This window comes from Chaetura pelagica, unplaced genomic scaffold, assembly GCF_000747805.2.
Source record: "Chaetura pelagica isolate M959 unplaced genomic scaffold, ChaPel_1.0 scaffold404, whole genome shotgun sequence".
Lineage (NCBI taxonomy): Eukaryota > Metazoa > Chordata > Aves > Apodiformes > Apodidae > Chaetura > Chaetura pelagica.
Genome location: NW_009952975.1, coordinates 132,528 through 147,561, shown reverse-complemented (window position 1 = coordinate 147,561; position 15,034 = coordinate 132,528). Strand labels below are relative to the sequence as shown.

Here is a 15,034-nt window from a genome sequence, read left to right as displayed (position 1 = left end):
CGGTGGCAGCTGCCAGCACGGGGAGCCAGGGGGGCTGGAAGGGGCTGAGCCACAGCGGGATCGGGGGCTGCGGCTCCACCTGAGCTCCCTGTGCCCTTCCAGAAGGCAGAGAGGGGACAGTGTGTGTGAAGGGGAGCACAGCACCCGGCCCCCGGCCCCTGGGGGTTGGTAATTGGGTTTGCAGCAGGATATTCCCAGTTGTAAATGCAGCTCAGGTGGAAATGGGATTGAAGGAAGATTCTGCAGGCGCCGCCAAGGCCCAGCCGCACTCGCTGCCGCTGCTGTCTCCTGGTGAATGGAGTCAGTCTGTGATTGGAAATGGGGAGGACAAGGTCAGAGAGTGAAACCACGCTGCTGCTGCCCAGAGAGGGACAAATTGCATGCAGCACTTTCCATATGCCCTTGATTTTGCCAACGAGGAACAGCAGATCCTTCCCTCTTGTGTCCTCTCCTGTCTTCTCTCAGGTGCTGCCAGAGTTTGAAGGAGCACAGGGTGGCACAGGGATGGGGGCCTCGGGTGGGGAGGGTTCAGGGTTCAGTGTGTGAGCCCTTCAGGGCTGGTTTTGTTCTGCAGTGGAGATGCTGCAGCTGCTGCAGCTGTTCCATTGAGTCTTTAGGGTTCAGCCAAAAGCTTTACTGGCCACGAATCATGAAGTGATTTGTGATACCTTTGTACAGTAAAAAAACTGTGCTGTAGGTTAAGTGAAGGCACAAAATGGGAGTACCTCTACGTCCTGGCTGTACCCTGTAACATGGGAATGCTGCCTGATCAGGGCGGTCTGCAAGAGAATCCAAAGGCCACGGGACTTTCCCACCAGTGCCTGTGCTGGCGGTTGTTGCTGAACAGGGGGCTGGGATGAAATGAAAGTGTACGTTTGCCTTCCCTTTGCCTCGGGTGCTGACCCCATCCCTTCTCCCAGAGCACTCACCTCCCTCTGCCTCCGCAGCCGTCGGCCTGTCCAGCTGCCCCGAGCCCCCCGTGCCCGGCAACGGCCTGAAGGTGGGCGAGCGCTATTTGGTGAACGACGTCGTCTCCTTCCAGTGTGAACCCGGCTATGCCCTTCAGGTACCCAGCGTTTTCCAACAGAAAGGACTACAACAAACACCCGGGATACTGGGTGCAAACCCTGTGTCTTGTCTCCCTTCTCCCCCAGGGCCACTCTCACATCTCCTGCATGCCAGGCACCGTCCGCCGCTGGAACTACCCCCCGCCGCTGTGCATCGGTAGGACTCCTGCTCTTTCCTACCTACCAGATATTTACAGGGCTTTTTTATAAATAATAATAATACATTGTAAAGGTCTGAGTTAAAGAGATGCATCTTCTGGAAGAGAGGTGGAGTGTAGAAAAATCTTTATTTGTTACAGGGGAAATTTCAACCAAAAAGCCTCAGTCGGGCACCCAGGAGGCCTTAAAACCTGGCTACAGTGCAGACTGTAAAGGGGTTTCTCAATAAAACTTCATTCAAAAGGGAAAACCTAAAACTTCTCTTTTCTGAAAGCAAATTGGGTTTACTGGGTGAGAGTTTTATTTCCATCTTAACCAAAGAGCTCAAGACTGTCCTTTATTTTTATGAAACACATCATCCTATCACCAAACCAGCATCTTTTGCCTGTTTACACCCCAGGTTCTCTGAATGGCACCACTTGGTGCTTTGTTGTCCCCTTGTTGGTGTCCAGCACGTCCTGTGTGACCAGCAAGAGCCAGGTCACTTGTCAAGGGAGCTCTTTGCCCGTGACATCCTCTGAGGAGCAGGGCTGAGTGTTTCAGGCCTTGGGAGAAAAGCACCAAGCAGGTGATTTCCACCGTGGGGAAGCTGAGCCCTGGGAGGCACAGGGGTGAAGGGAACCTGCTGCAGCTTTTGGATGATCTTCAGTATTTTGCTTTTAGCAGATCTAGATGTTTAATATTCATATTGCACATTTTATGGCTTTGAGAGAGACATTTATGCATTTAATAGCTTTAGTTAACAGTTATTTCAGGCTCCTGCTGTTCCAGCTTACATCATTTTGCTTTAAAGTAATTATAAGAGCTAACGGATCTTCTACCCGATGATCTGCAGGCCAGGAGTAAAGGCAGGGACATGTAAGTGGAATGACTGAGCTAAAGGACTCACACCCCTGGGAGTTGCTCTGAAAGGATTCAGAAGCTCAGCTTTAGAGCTGGGGAGTCCCAGCATGGAGGAGGATTCCAGTGTTACCATCTAGCTGCTGAGTAGCTGTCCCCCAGTTCAGAAGGGTTTTGCCTGGTTGGGCTGTGCCTGGTTGGCACCATCACAGTGTAAAAACCAGTGCAGAGGAATCCAGGATTGTCAGGACAGTCCTGCCCAAGTGCAGTGGCACAAACACCCATCCATCTGTCTGTCCACATCCCTCAGCCTGCTTCACACTTACTGGAGAGGTTGTCCAACTTCAGGGAGGCATAAACATCTCTCTGCAGCCAAGCACTGACCATCCTGTTCCTATGGGGAGGTGCAGCCCCCTGTGCTGACAGTCCTGGGGTCATTATCCTGTGCTAATCATGCCCTGATGTGTCTAAACACTGCCCAGAGCCCCACTGTCTACCTGGGAGCCCAGGCTTTGGTGGTTCCCCTGCTCAGAGAGCAGCTTGCTTCCCTGGCAAAGTGTGCTGATTTTCTTTTGGTCTGCTTCATCCATATGCTTGACTCCTAAATAATTTAGTAGTAGTTCTATTAAAGAGCCATTAAGAAGAAAAAGGAAGAGAAATCTCTTGGGAGAAACCTCATTAGTAGCAAGTGCACACGTAGTGAGATACTGGACAAAGGGAACCTGTACCTTCCCTGTCAGAACATGTTAGGAGCACACGTGGGTGTGTTTGGCTGGCTGGTGTTACCATGACAAGGCAGAGGTCATGCAGAAAACCCTGAGAAGATGCTATCTCTGTTTATATTTCATGTGATGCCTTTTGTAAACATATTTTGTGCTGTCATCTGTGGATCACTTCATGCTGGGGAATTCACTTGAGTCCATGTGCAAACACTCTGTTCTGTATCTCTCAGTAATTGCCCAGAGATTGACAAGTAAAGCAGTCAAGGTAGGTCAGTTAAGCAGAAAAGGAAGTAGTGGTGACTGCAGTCAGAGGAGGATCAGTCTGTTTCTTTGCAGTCATTTTTTTGGTTAAAAATTCAAGGAAGGGCTGTGCACAATGTGCAGTGTTAGGGTGTCTGTGGACAGCACAGAGCATCTGTTTCTTCTCTTGCAGCTCAGATCTGCCTCCCCTACTATGATTTGCAAAACTAGGCCCAGGGTTTTCTTTCCAGAGGGCAGGAGAAAGGCACATGCATTAGTAATGGGACTGTGCAGAGCCTGGCAAGCTTCATGCTAGTCCCATAGCAGGTTTTCCTTATTCTCTTCTTGGTTTTTAATTGCTTTATTTCCTGCACGGCTGGCTGGCCATGACCATCATCCAGGGGAACCTGGGAGTGATCCTGACCATTAACCCTGTTGATTTTACAGCCCAGTGTGGAGGAACAGCAGAAGAGATGGAAGGAGTGCTCCTGAGCCCCGGGTTCCCAGGAAATTATCCAAGCAACTTGGACTGCACATGGAGGATATTGCTGCCAGTGGGGTTTGGTGAGACATCTGGCTTTGCTTTGCTGCTGTCACAAAAGAGAAGAAGATAACTGACCCTGTTTGGTCAGGGCATGGTCAGTGCTGGACGCATTGCTTGCCAAGATGAGTTACAGAAGCTGTTGTGTGATCTCCTGATCACACTTCTCATAAAAGACGCATTTCTCTGTTGCAATGAAATGAGAAATATTCTTTCAAAAGGTGGTTACAGGTCACCATGGAGTGTAACAGGTTGATGGGTTTGTGGGCACGTCTCTGAAGCATCTGTAATAGCCTTCAAACATCACCTGTGTAAATGTAACCAGTGAGCAAGCAAAGCTTGTGTCAGATCATGTCCCACCTCAGCTACAGATCAGGCAGGCACCAGCACCTTCAAAACCGGGATGTAGTAAGAGGGAAAGGTGCCTGCCTGCAGCTCAGCTCTCCTCCAGCCCCATCAGGGTGCCTAGAAGTCCTGACTCTCTGGGGTTCCTGCAGTACCTCTCCTGCTCCTGGTGTAGCTGCCATGAGCTGGGGGGAGGCAGCTCCTGGCTCAGCCCATCCTGCCCTGCTGTCTGACTGCCTGTGCTCAGCGTGGCAAGGGGGGATCCTGCAGCTCTGGGCTTGCCCCCTGCTTTCTGGGGTGTCAGGCAGAGGGAGAGGCATGCACAGGAGCTCCAAGAGCATGAAACTGAAGTGGTTCAGAGCCTGAGCTTGCCTGAAACCAGCAGGACCCGCATACCTACAGGCACCCTCTGCCTCCGCCATGGTGGGCGCACTGTGCTGATGGACCAGGCTGTGCTGGGCATTGCAGGTGCTGATGTGCTAAGGCTTGGGTGTAGCTTTAGAGGCAGACTGTTCATTCCTCCTCTCCAGGTGCTCACATCCAGTTCCTAAACTTCTCCACTGAGCCCAACCATGACTTTGTGGAAATCCGCAACGGGCCGCACGACACCAGCAGCGTCATCGGGCGCTTCAGCGGCACCGACATCCCCGGCTCCCTCCTGTCCACGTCCCATGAAACCACCCTCTACTTCCACAGTGACCACTCCGAGAACAAGCCAGGCTTCAAGCTGGAATACCAAGGTAAGGAGGCCCTGGGACAAGCAGCAATGGGACAATCCTGTCCCCAGGTGCTAATGGTGAGGGAGATGGAGAGAAGGGAGGTGTCACAGTTGTTGCTGTTCTGCTGAATCAGTTCCGTGGAGGCTTCATCCAAAAGTGTGTAAAGGTGTTACATGAAGGCCATGCTTGGTCCTAGTAACTGGGATCTGTTCACTCTGACTCATGCTTAAGGCAGGTAACAAATGTTCCCAGAGTGCTCTGTGACAATGGAATTCAGTCTGGCCTGATGCACTGAGATGTTGGCTCTGTCAACTGTCACGTGCAGGGAGGGGAGGCCTCAGCAGCCACGAGTTTGCTCTGGAATTTTGTACCTGTTTTTTGGCCTCAGCTGAAGCCCAGATGCACCCTTAGCTGCAGCCTGGTGCTGGGACAGGCTGCTGGAGGGAGCAGGGAAGGAGGAAATAGCCCAATAAAATAGCACAGGGGCTGGCGTGGATACCTGGGGTGAAAGGAGAGAAATAAGTTACTAACATGAAAAGATTTTGGAGATGAGGTGGGAATGGAGGTGCCTACCTTTTTACCCAGGTTGAGTCCTCAGGCAGCTCCCCAGTTGTGAAGGTGATGTCCTCTGAGCAGCAACTGCCTTGGTCCTAGCAGAATGAGGCCCTGGAAGTGCTGGGTCTCCTGGTGGATTTGCTGCTCTCTGAAGGTGCTGGATTGGGGCTGCCCACGTGAAAGACAACATGAGCTTTTAGCCCTGCCTGAGCCACAGCTCTGCCTTGATGAGTGTCTTTGCAAAACCCTTTGCTCTTCTCTGTCCATCTACCTGTTCTTGGTGTATGGGAAGATGAAGGGGCAGAGGACACCCAGGGCAGATCGTGTCCTTCATCCTGAGCAACCTTCGGGTGGGTTTTGCCACTCAGGAGCTGGGACAGAGATCTGGGGAGTGGGAAGGATGGAGCACGTGTCTCCAGCTGTGTGAGCCAGCCAAGGACTGACAAAGGGCTGCCTCCCCAGAAATAGCAATAAAAGCTGCTACTCATACTTAATTGAAAACATTAATTTTGTCTTAGCTGTCCTGTTCATGCACCATATAATTCACGCGCTGCTGCACAATTGAGGAAGGAATGTGCTCTGTGAGGCAGGCTGGGTAATCTCATGGAAATTGCTATGCAAATTAGCTCTAGCAAGGCTGACCAATAATTTATAATGCCAGGTGGAACATGTTAACCAATTGACTTGCATTCCTCATCAGGGTTGTCCATGTTTTGTTGAAAAACAAGGCAGATTTCCCAATTAGAAGTGAAGTGTGAGGGGACTCTGGATCCAGGCTCTGAGGCTGCAGCAGAGCAGGGCAGGACAGAGCCTGATGCTCCTGGCTGAGGCTGCCACTGAGCAGCAGGAGGACTTTCCCTCACCCCCATGCAGCTCTGGGCATGGTTCCTTGAAGTTTATCTCCATCAAGGAAGCCATTGTGTGAGGAGGAAGTAGCCAAGCAGAACGGGGAGTATGTTCTTCCTGCTTTTGTGAGAAAATGTGAAATATGAAACATTCTTCTCTTTTTTTCTCCCCCTCCAGCCTACGAGCTGCAGGAGTGTCCTGACCCTGAGCCTTTTGCTAATGGTGTTGTCAGAGGAGCAGGTTACAATGTTGGCCAGTCCATCTCCTTTGAGTGCCTGCCTGGCTACCAGCTGATCGGCCACCCCGTCCTGACCTGTCAGCATGGCACCAACAGGAACTGGGACCACCCATTGCCCAGGTGTGAAGGTATGGCTTTGGCTCACCCTCAGAGCACCTTGGGGGGGAGAAAAGGCTTCAGTTCTCTGCTCTGGTCTCCTTTTGAATCGTTGTTTTGTTACTGTGCTGGAGGTCTCTCTGGAAACAAGAGCATGGCTGGAGGCAGGCTGGGAATGTGCCCTTTGGATAAAGGCTCAGCCTTGGAGCTGGTGAAGCATCTTCTCAGTCAGTTGATGTTCAACATGTTTCAGCCTAGTCAAAGCAAGCATTTTGAACAGTTCAAAACCAAGGTGCATCTTTTGAGGTGGTGTGTTTGGATCCTGATGCTGTGGGTGAGGACTAGATCTGTCAGTCTCCCTGCTGGTGCCACTGGGAGCTGTGCCTGCAGCATGAAGCAGTCCAGGGTTGTTGTAAGAACCACCCTTGCCTGCTGTGAAATTCCTGCAGCAGTGTTCACTTCAACTGAATTAGCATTAGTAAATAACAACAGTCCCTGGTAAAAGACCATTGCAGCCCTGGGGGCCCTTAGTGTGGGAAGATTGTGGCCTTGTCTAGTTTCCTTAGTGTGGCAATGATGGTATCTCCCAAATGATCCAGCTGGGAGTTCTTCAGTAACCTTCAACATGGTCTCCTTTCTGAAGACCATGTGTGCTAGGAGGACCTAGGGTCTGTGTTCTAAGGAATCAGAGCTCAGAAGTCCAAATTCTCTTTTCAAACCCCAGCAGGGCAGTTTCAGCCTTTCGTCCCTTGTGCCCATGGGCAGGGGTTTGTGTGGTTTACTTTACAAGGTTTCATAGGAACCCTTCAGAAGTTCAGGACTGCTGATGGAAGATTTCCCTCTGCATTTCTCAGGGGCACTGCCCTTTTTCCCCAGCCTCCTTGCAGCACTTGGTCTGCAAGAACTGTGTGCTGGGGAAAGAGGACAGGTGATATTTTTCCTCTTTTAAGTCCTGAGCCCCTGAGAACACAAAGCATGGAGAAGTGACTCCTGGGCTGGTGCTGCAGTGCCCAGCAGAGGGGTGTGCTGGCTGAGCAGCAGGTCCTGTGCTGCTGCTTGGGTGAGTGCTGCTCATGGCAGGATGATGCCCTGAGCTACTCAGGCAGCAGCTCTCCAGCCACAGCCATCCAATCCTTCCTTGTGTTTTTTAAGTACCTTCCTTGTCCTGCAGCACTTCCAGTAGCACAGGGAGGTGAGGGGTTAGGCACGTTTTGGTCCATTTGCTTCCTCTTTCTATGTGCACATCTGCTGAGCTGGTGGTGCTGTTGCAGCCAGCACAGAGCTTTCCTCTTGTAGCTGTTCCCTTAAATGGTTCATTTTTGCATGGCAGCAGTGAGGACTGGCTGCCTGGGGCTACCCACCTCACCTTTCCCACGCAGGTCACAGCTGAAAGCCCTTTTAATTAAAAGAGAAGCTGTAATTCTACAATAAATGCACAGAAGTTGAGGTTTCCAGCCCCACTCCAGGGAGTTTTTCCAGGGCTCAGCAGGCTGCCTGCTGCTTTGCAGGGTAGAAAGGATCTTGGCCCCCGAGGTTCCTTAGCTGTTTGTTTCAGAAAATGAGTGTATGGAGCTGTATAAATACACAGACTTTTCTCAGCTTGACAGACCCTGTGAGAAAGCAGAGCAGACCCAAGCAGTGAATACCTGGTTCTAACCTCACATCTGGCACATCAGGTCAGGGCCAGGGTGGTACAAGTCTGTGGAGCTACTCCTGTATGAAAAAGAGTGAGTGTTCAGCACTGAACCTGAGTGAATAAATTGAGCTGGGAAGGAGGATGTGTTTGCCTAAAGCAGGGATTGGGATAATCTGTTGGCTCCTGGAGCAGAGCTGGCCCGGGGAAGTGGCACTGTCTGTACTTCCCCCTGTGCCTGCAGTTGTTGCAGGTTCCCAGTAACACTCTGCAGATGTTATCATGACTTCAACTGAACTTCCATGCCAGGGAGGTCCAGAAGCTGGTGCCTGTACATGGGGCTGTCAGATGCAGGGACCTGCTGTGTCCTCCTGCCTGGCCTTGCAGGATGCCATCTTGCTCTTTCTCACCACCTGTTTCTAATTGCCTCTCTTTGCTTTGCAAGTTCATTTGGACCTGGAAGATACCTAGTGTGGTAGAACTGTCCTCTTGATTAATGAATTGGAAGCTGCTGTCATACAAATCTTCCTTCCCCCCTGCTCAGATGTGCTCTGTGAACAGCCAGCTGCTCCTGGTCCGGGCCCTGCTGTATGAACAAGTGGATGGATTTGCCCACTGGTGTGATCTCATCAGGAGCTGTGTTTTCCATGCATGGGTGCAGACAGCTGGTGGAGCCCAGAGCCTCTTCCTAGGGCATAAGCTGGAGTTTATTTGCACACCTGGCTTGCACATCTGTAAAACAACACCCTGATGCTCTTCTTTCAGCTCTGAGGCATTTCATTTTATTGTGATGGAATTCAGTTGAAAATGTTAGATTTCATTGTGACAGGAACGATTCAAGGCAAGCTAGGCCTGGTTTTGGGGCTGGATCCTCCAGAATTGCTCTCTTTAGATAAAGAGAGAGAAAGAGAAGTGGGAAATAGAGGATCTTTAAGTTATTGTTTGGGGGATATTCCTTCATTAGGTGTGTGTTTCTGTTTGATTATCTGCAGTGCCCTGTGGGGGAAACATCACCACCCAGAATGGCACAGTTTACTCTCCTGGCTTCCCCAACCAGTACCCCAATTCCCAGGACTGCACTTGGCTTCTCACAGTGCCAGTGGGGTATGGAATCCATCTCAACTTCACTCTGCTGCAAACAGAGCCCTACAACGACTTCATCACAGTTTGGTGGGTACAGCAGAGTTGTGAGGACTGGCTCCAGTTGCTACTAAGGCTCCATTTCACAGAGATGCTCTTGATGATTAACTAGAGCACCAGTTGCTGCTGTGCATGGGTAATGCTGTGTCTGAGAGCATGAGTATCCTCTGGGGACACTGGGATGAAGATTTGGAATGTTTTTAACTCCTGGTGCTTGATAGGGCCTTTAGATTGAGGAGCCTGTGCTGTAAGGGGCTGCCAAAATGGACAAGGTGGCTGTCTCCAAACGGTGGATGTTACGTGCAGACAGGGAGTGCAGGGTCAGCGAGGGGAATGACCACTGGACGTGCCAAGGGATGGAAATGCTGTTATCTTTGGGGCTGGAAGCTCTACAGGAATCCTTGGCTTTCCTGGTGCTTTTGCCTTGGTAAAGCAGCACCTGTAGGACCTCATAGATCTGGGGAGTGAAACTGCGTTAGAAAACTGGCCCTAATTCTTCAAGTTCTGAGGTTAAAAATGAAGTTCATGTTTGTAATTATCTACTGAGCAAGCACAGCACTGCCAGGTGAGGTGATCCTGGTTATGGAGTGGGGAGGGGGCTGGGGGTCCAGGTCAGCTGCCCAGGGAGCTGCTGTAATATATATAGATGTAGAAAAGGAAGGACAAGGAAGGAAGAGCCTGGGCAGCTCCTGCACCTGCAGTGTGGGAGGTTGTGTGTTGCTAAGGATTGAAGACATGTAGTGATGCTCTTGTCTTGTGTTTCTGACATGATTTTAGGGATGGTCCACAGCAAACAGCCCCACAGCTTGGTGTGTTCACTGGCAACTCTGCTAAGAAGTCAGCCCAAAGCTCTTCCAATCAGGTCCTGATGAAATTCCACAGTGATGGAGCCAACGGAGGGATTTTTGCTGTTTATTTCTATGGTGGGTACTGACTGAGCAGAACATGCTGTGGGATGGGGGTGGGCACGGGGCAGCTGTGGCTCCTGTGGGGAGGACTAGTGCTGGGCAAGAGATGTGAAAAAGCACACTTGTACCTGAAGTCTTCCACAAAGGTCCCAGATTTACAGCTTTGAGACTGAAGGTCCCTTACACTGCTGAGCGAGTGGTCAGAGCCTGTGCAGGTGTGGAAACACATCTGGAACAGGGTGATGGTCCCAGCACAGGGCAAGTGCACCGAGCAGCCAGCCCAGCCCTCTGCCTCAAGGTGATGCCTGTAAATATCTCCACGACAGATCCTATCATGGACAGCTCTTGTTTACCTACAACTCTCCTTCCCTGCAGTGTGGAGGTGGTTTTGTCTTTCTAATGTGGTGCTAAACCAATTAGGTCATCTCGGTGTCCTGTTTCAAACGTGTGCCAGCTGGGAGGTGACTTCATTTCCCTGGGGAGGAAAAGGTTTCCTCTACATCCCTGGATTAGCTGGGGATTCCTTGGTGTGAGTGCAGCTCATGCTAGAGAGATGTTGGGTGTTGCATTGAAATGGGAGTATTTGTTTCCCATCACTAAACAAGGGCTCAGCTTTGAGTTCCTGTGGCAGTGCTGGGCTTTGGGGAAGCACAAATGGAGAGCTCCTCTTGCCTTGGTAATTTGCTGGCAATGAAGTTTACATGAATTACAGGCTGAACCCATGCAGAATGCCTGAGCTTCTGCTCAGTTCTGACAGGCAAGGATTGCACAGACAGGCTGAATATAAAGAATGTTTGCTGGGCTTTGGAGGGAATTGCTTTAGTGCTGCAAAACACTCTGAGATTTATGTTCCTTGGTGTGTCTGTAACAGTTATGCAAAAAATTATGGCTGAGGCAGTTTGGTTGGGAAATGAGCAGCGTGTAAACACCAGTGCAGCTCAGCCAGGGCTTCCTTTTGTCACATGGATCAGCTGCTGTCATTGCTGTGGTTAGAGCCCCTCAGCACATGTTGCTGTTCTCTAATCTTGATGACACTTTCTGCTGAGGTTTCTGTAGCTGAGGGGTTGTGTGGGGCACAAGGGCAGTCTCAGGCAGGCAGGGGCTGGGGGTGGTGCTGGGCAGTTATTGCCAGCCCCACCTGGGCACAGCAGTGGCTGCTCAGCCCTTTCTTGATGTGTCCTTTGCTGGCTGGTTTCTTCCTTTGCATGTGGGACTTCAGAATAAAGCCTGACCCCAGAGATGTAAGGGATGGAGGTGGTTGCCTCCCAGGTGAGATCCTTCCCTCTTTCCCAGGCTCCCTCTGCCACTGGGGCCTTGCACAGCCAGGATGGGGGAAGTTTTCCCAGCAGGCTCAGGAAGTTAAATCTTCATCATCCCCCTTTGGGGTGTAACTGAAGGAAATGCAATTTCCTCAGGATCTATAGCAATGTCTATTTTCCATTTCTGTGCCTGGATACTGGCAGATCTAGGACAGAGGAGATGTCCTTCTTCAGCTTCAAATTGTCTTTTCCCAGGCAGGGATGATCAGAGCTGGGTGAGAGAACTGCTGCCCTTTTAAATGCCTGCAAAGGAACATTTCTGTAGGGTGGAGGAAGGGAGACAAAAGAATTATTCCCAAAGCTTAAAGATTCAATAGCATTCCTTGGAAAATGGTGATGTTGCACCTTATTATTAAAGGGGCTAGTTCAGGTGCCAGCACTACCTGATGTGTGTGTGGTGGGAAGGGCTTTTCTGGTGCAGTAACTCAGGGGGTCCCTGTGTGGTTTCAAGGACAGGATGCTGCTTTGTCCTGGTGAGAACAAATGGATGTGCTGCTGAAAGGAGCTTTCCAGGTGCTGTATCACCCATATGCTGGACCCCTCTTAATCACACCTCTGTATTGAAATATGGACCATTAAGTAGAGGAGATTAATGCTTTAAATGCTGGGTTATCATTCCACTTCAATAGATGCTGTCAGGAGCTTTTTAAAATAGCGTTTAATTCAAAAATTTTTGTTAGAGTTTCCTTTTCTTCTTCCTCCACTGTCAAACACCTGTTTCAAAGCTTGCAAATGAGTGTGTTCCCTCCTGGGATGGCTCTTTGCTGTGCAGCAGAAAGGTTCTCTCTGCTGCCTCCCATCCTCTCCCAGCTCCTTTGCTCATCCGTTCTCTGTGCTGCCATGGTGGATTGCAAAGCAGGGACTGACTGTCCCAGTTCCAGAGCTGGTGCTTTCCTTTGACCCTTCCTGCTTGAGTTTAGCTCCCTGGAGTAGCACATTTGTTTTTGCCTCCACCCTGCCCACATGGGCTCCATAAGCCCTTCCCTCAAATGAACCCGAACTGGCTGATTCCTTCTTCCCTGGGCCTCCAAACATCATGTTTTTCCACAAGCCTTTTGGGAATGTGTTATCCTACCCTGGTTTAGGGAGTAGGGGCAATGGGGCAATGCAACCTAAGGATCACCACAAGCCTCCCTGAGGTTGCTGCCAGGACTACCAGCCTTGCTGTGGTGTGAAGAGTTCAACATTGTGGAGTTAGTAAGAATGAATATTCAGCAGCAGCTTGAGCTCCAGTATCTTAAATTAAAAGGCTGATATAAATTGTAGAGGAAGTTACACTTGTCCAGGGTCAGGTGCAGGGGGAGCAAGGATGCAGAGAAGTGGTGAGCAAATAGCAGAAAATGTCTTTCATTAATATTCATTTAGTTCCCAGTGCCTTATTTTCAATTTAGGTGCTCTCAGCTCTTGTGTGTTTATTTTCATAAACTGCTCAAGCCCTGCTCACCCACCTGCTGGTGAGCAGTGTCTTTGTTGTCATAGAGTCATAGGAATGTTTGAGTTGGAAGGGACCTTAAAGACCATCTAGTCCCACCCCCCTGCACAGGCAGGGACACCTCCCACCAGCCCAGGTTGCTCCAAGCCCCATCCAACCTGCCCTTCAACACTGCCAGGGATGGGGCAGCCACAGCTTCCCTGGGCAACCTGGGCCAGGCTCTCACCACCCTCACACTCAAGAATTTCCTCCTCATGTCCAACCTCCATCTCCCCTCTTCTAGTTTTGATCTTCTCAGTGTTCAGCCAGTGGACTGTGGGCAGTCTCCACAGATTGACAACAACCTGTTTGCTATTAGGTGTAAGGAACTGGAGAAAGCTCCTGTGGGGCACAAGTACCTGGAGCCATCTCTGTGGGCTTTGAAGAGGGGAAGGAGGACAGGTTGGGCTTTTGCCTGTTCCTTCTGGATGTCCATTGTGCTTAGCACCTGCATGGCTGTGGTGCCTTCACCCCAGCTTAACATCTGCCCTTCCTTTGCTCTCTTCCAGCCTACCAGCTCTTCAGATGTCAGCCTCCAACCATCGTTCCCAATGCAGAAATCATCACTGAGAATGAAGAATTTAACATAGGTAGGTGGCCTCTCCTGGGTCTCCCAGCCCCCCTTCCCCCTGGCCAGCTGCTGGCACTGTCCACAGGACAACACACACACCTTGTGACCCCATGTCTGGGGCTTCAGGAGACCTCTGTGTGTGTCCTGGTATGTGGCACGGGGAGCTGTGTGTGACCTTGCTCAGCCTGACACCTGGAGTCAAATGATGGATTGTCCCAAGGCTTTTCCTCTCTGATAGTCTGTGAGTGCTTTGGCTTTTGTGAGGGCCCTGAAAGTGTTCAGAACCATTCAGCAACCTTTGCCACAATGACAGTTTTCAGGTGTTTCAAACAAAGCCCTGTGTGAAGCCTGGGAGGCAGTTATTCTTTCCTGAGAGTGTTTCACCCCTATCGACTGTGCCTGGAGCATCTCTTTGCTGCTGTTCTCAGCCAGAGCCACATCTGAAGTGTCTGCACACCCGGCCACGTAGCCGGGAGTGTTCTCCAAGCAGCTTTCCTCCCTGGCTGCTCTCCTGGAGGGAAGGCTCCACCAGAAAGACTTAGCACAAATTGTGATCGTTTCAGCTGCAGTTCAGCCCAGCTGGGACTCCAGCCTGCCTTCCTGGGCCTTTTCTTGCCAGGTGGTCATGCCAGAGCTGGGTGGCTGAGGCACAGTTGGGAGGTCTCAGCACCCCATGGTCCCCTTTTCCCAGGTCCTTCACTTGGGTCAAGATGTTTTCTGTTTCTGTCTGCAGGTGACATAGTGAGGTACAGATGCCTTCCTGGCTTTACCCTGATAGGAAATGAAATCCTGACCTGCAAGCTAGGCACTCATCTCCAGTTTGAAGGACCTCCACCCACCTGTGAAGGTAAAGCTGGGGGTGCCCAGCCTTGGCAGGCAAAGCTTCCCCACCCAGAGACTGCTGCAAGAGGTGGAGGTTTGCAAAGGGAGGGAGCAAGCTGGATGGCAGCTGGGTGAGGTTTCCTTGCACATCCTTCCTCTCCAAGGTTCCAGGAGTGCAAAATCACCCAGCCAGGACCTTGTGAGGAGGGTAGCCAGACACCTCTGTGCAGGGAAAGGCTGTTGTTCTGACCCACCTTGCAGCCTGTCTGAGGGCAACAACCAGCAAATAATGAGAGATTTGCTGGATATCAAACTGCTGCAGCTCTCTGACAAATCATGGGGAAGGTTCCTCCACCCCTTGCTGGCTCCAGGGATTTTTTTAGGGTCTCTGCACCATCCAGGTGCACCCCTGAATGATTCCCCAGGTCCCCTGTTCAGGCAGGCACGTGAAGCCGGTGCTTCCCTGAGCAGAAGTCTGACAACACCGTGTGTCTGACTGCAGTCCTGGAGTCATCATAACCATCATAACCAAACGTCCCCACCCTGGAGGGGGGGCACCCTGTGCTGGCAGGTTGCCAGAGATCCATGAGCAGCCCTAGGAGGAGGAACAGGCTGCAGAGCCAGCTCCTCCGGCGAGGCAATCCCTCCAGGAACAGCTGCTCTATTAGTGCCACTGAACGTGTTACATGGGAGAAAAATGAAAGCCCCGAGCACGCTGAGCTGTTCACCTTGCTGCTGCTCAGGAGGGATCCCAAAGATGCTTCCATGCTGCCGTGTTACCTTATTTATCCTCTGGATTCCT

The 15,034-nt window shown here is 51.1% G+C and overlaps 1 protein-coding gene across 1 annotated transcript in view; it reads left to right on the top strand.

The window, feature by feature from the left end:
• CSMD2 (CUB and Sushi multiple domains 2) overlaps positions 1–15,034 on the top strand; it is a 260,285-nt gene that overhangs the window by 207,963 nt on the left and 37,288 nt on the right. The window contains 9 exon segments of the mRNA XM_009996341.1: positions 948–1,066; positions 1,155–1,224; positions 3,476–3,592; positions 4,445–4,654; positions 6,212–6,400; positions 8,994–9,171; positions 9,919–10,064; positions 13,349–13,429; positions 14,144–14,257. Of these exon segments, the coding sequence (XP_009994643.1) occupies positions 948–1,066; positions 1,155–1,224; positions 3,476–3,592; positions 4,445–4,654; positions 6,212–6,400; positions 8,994–9,171; positions 9,919–10,064; positions 13,349–13,429; positions 14,144–14,257 (1,224 nt within the window).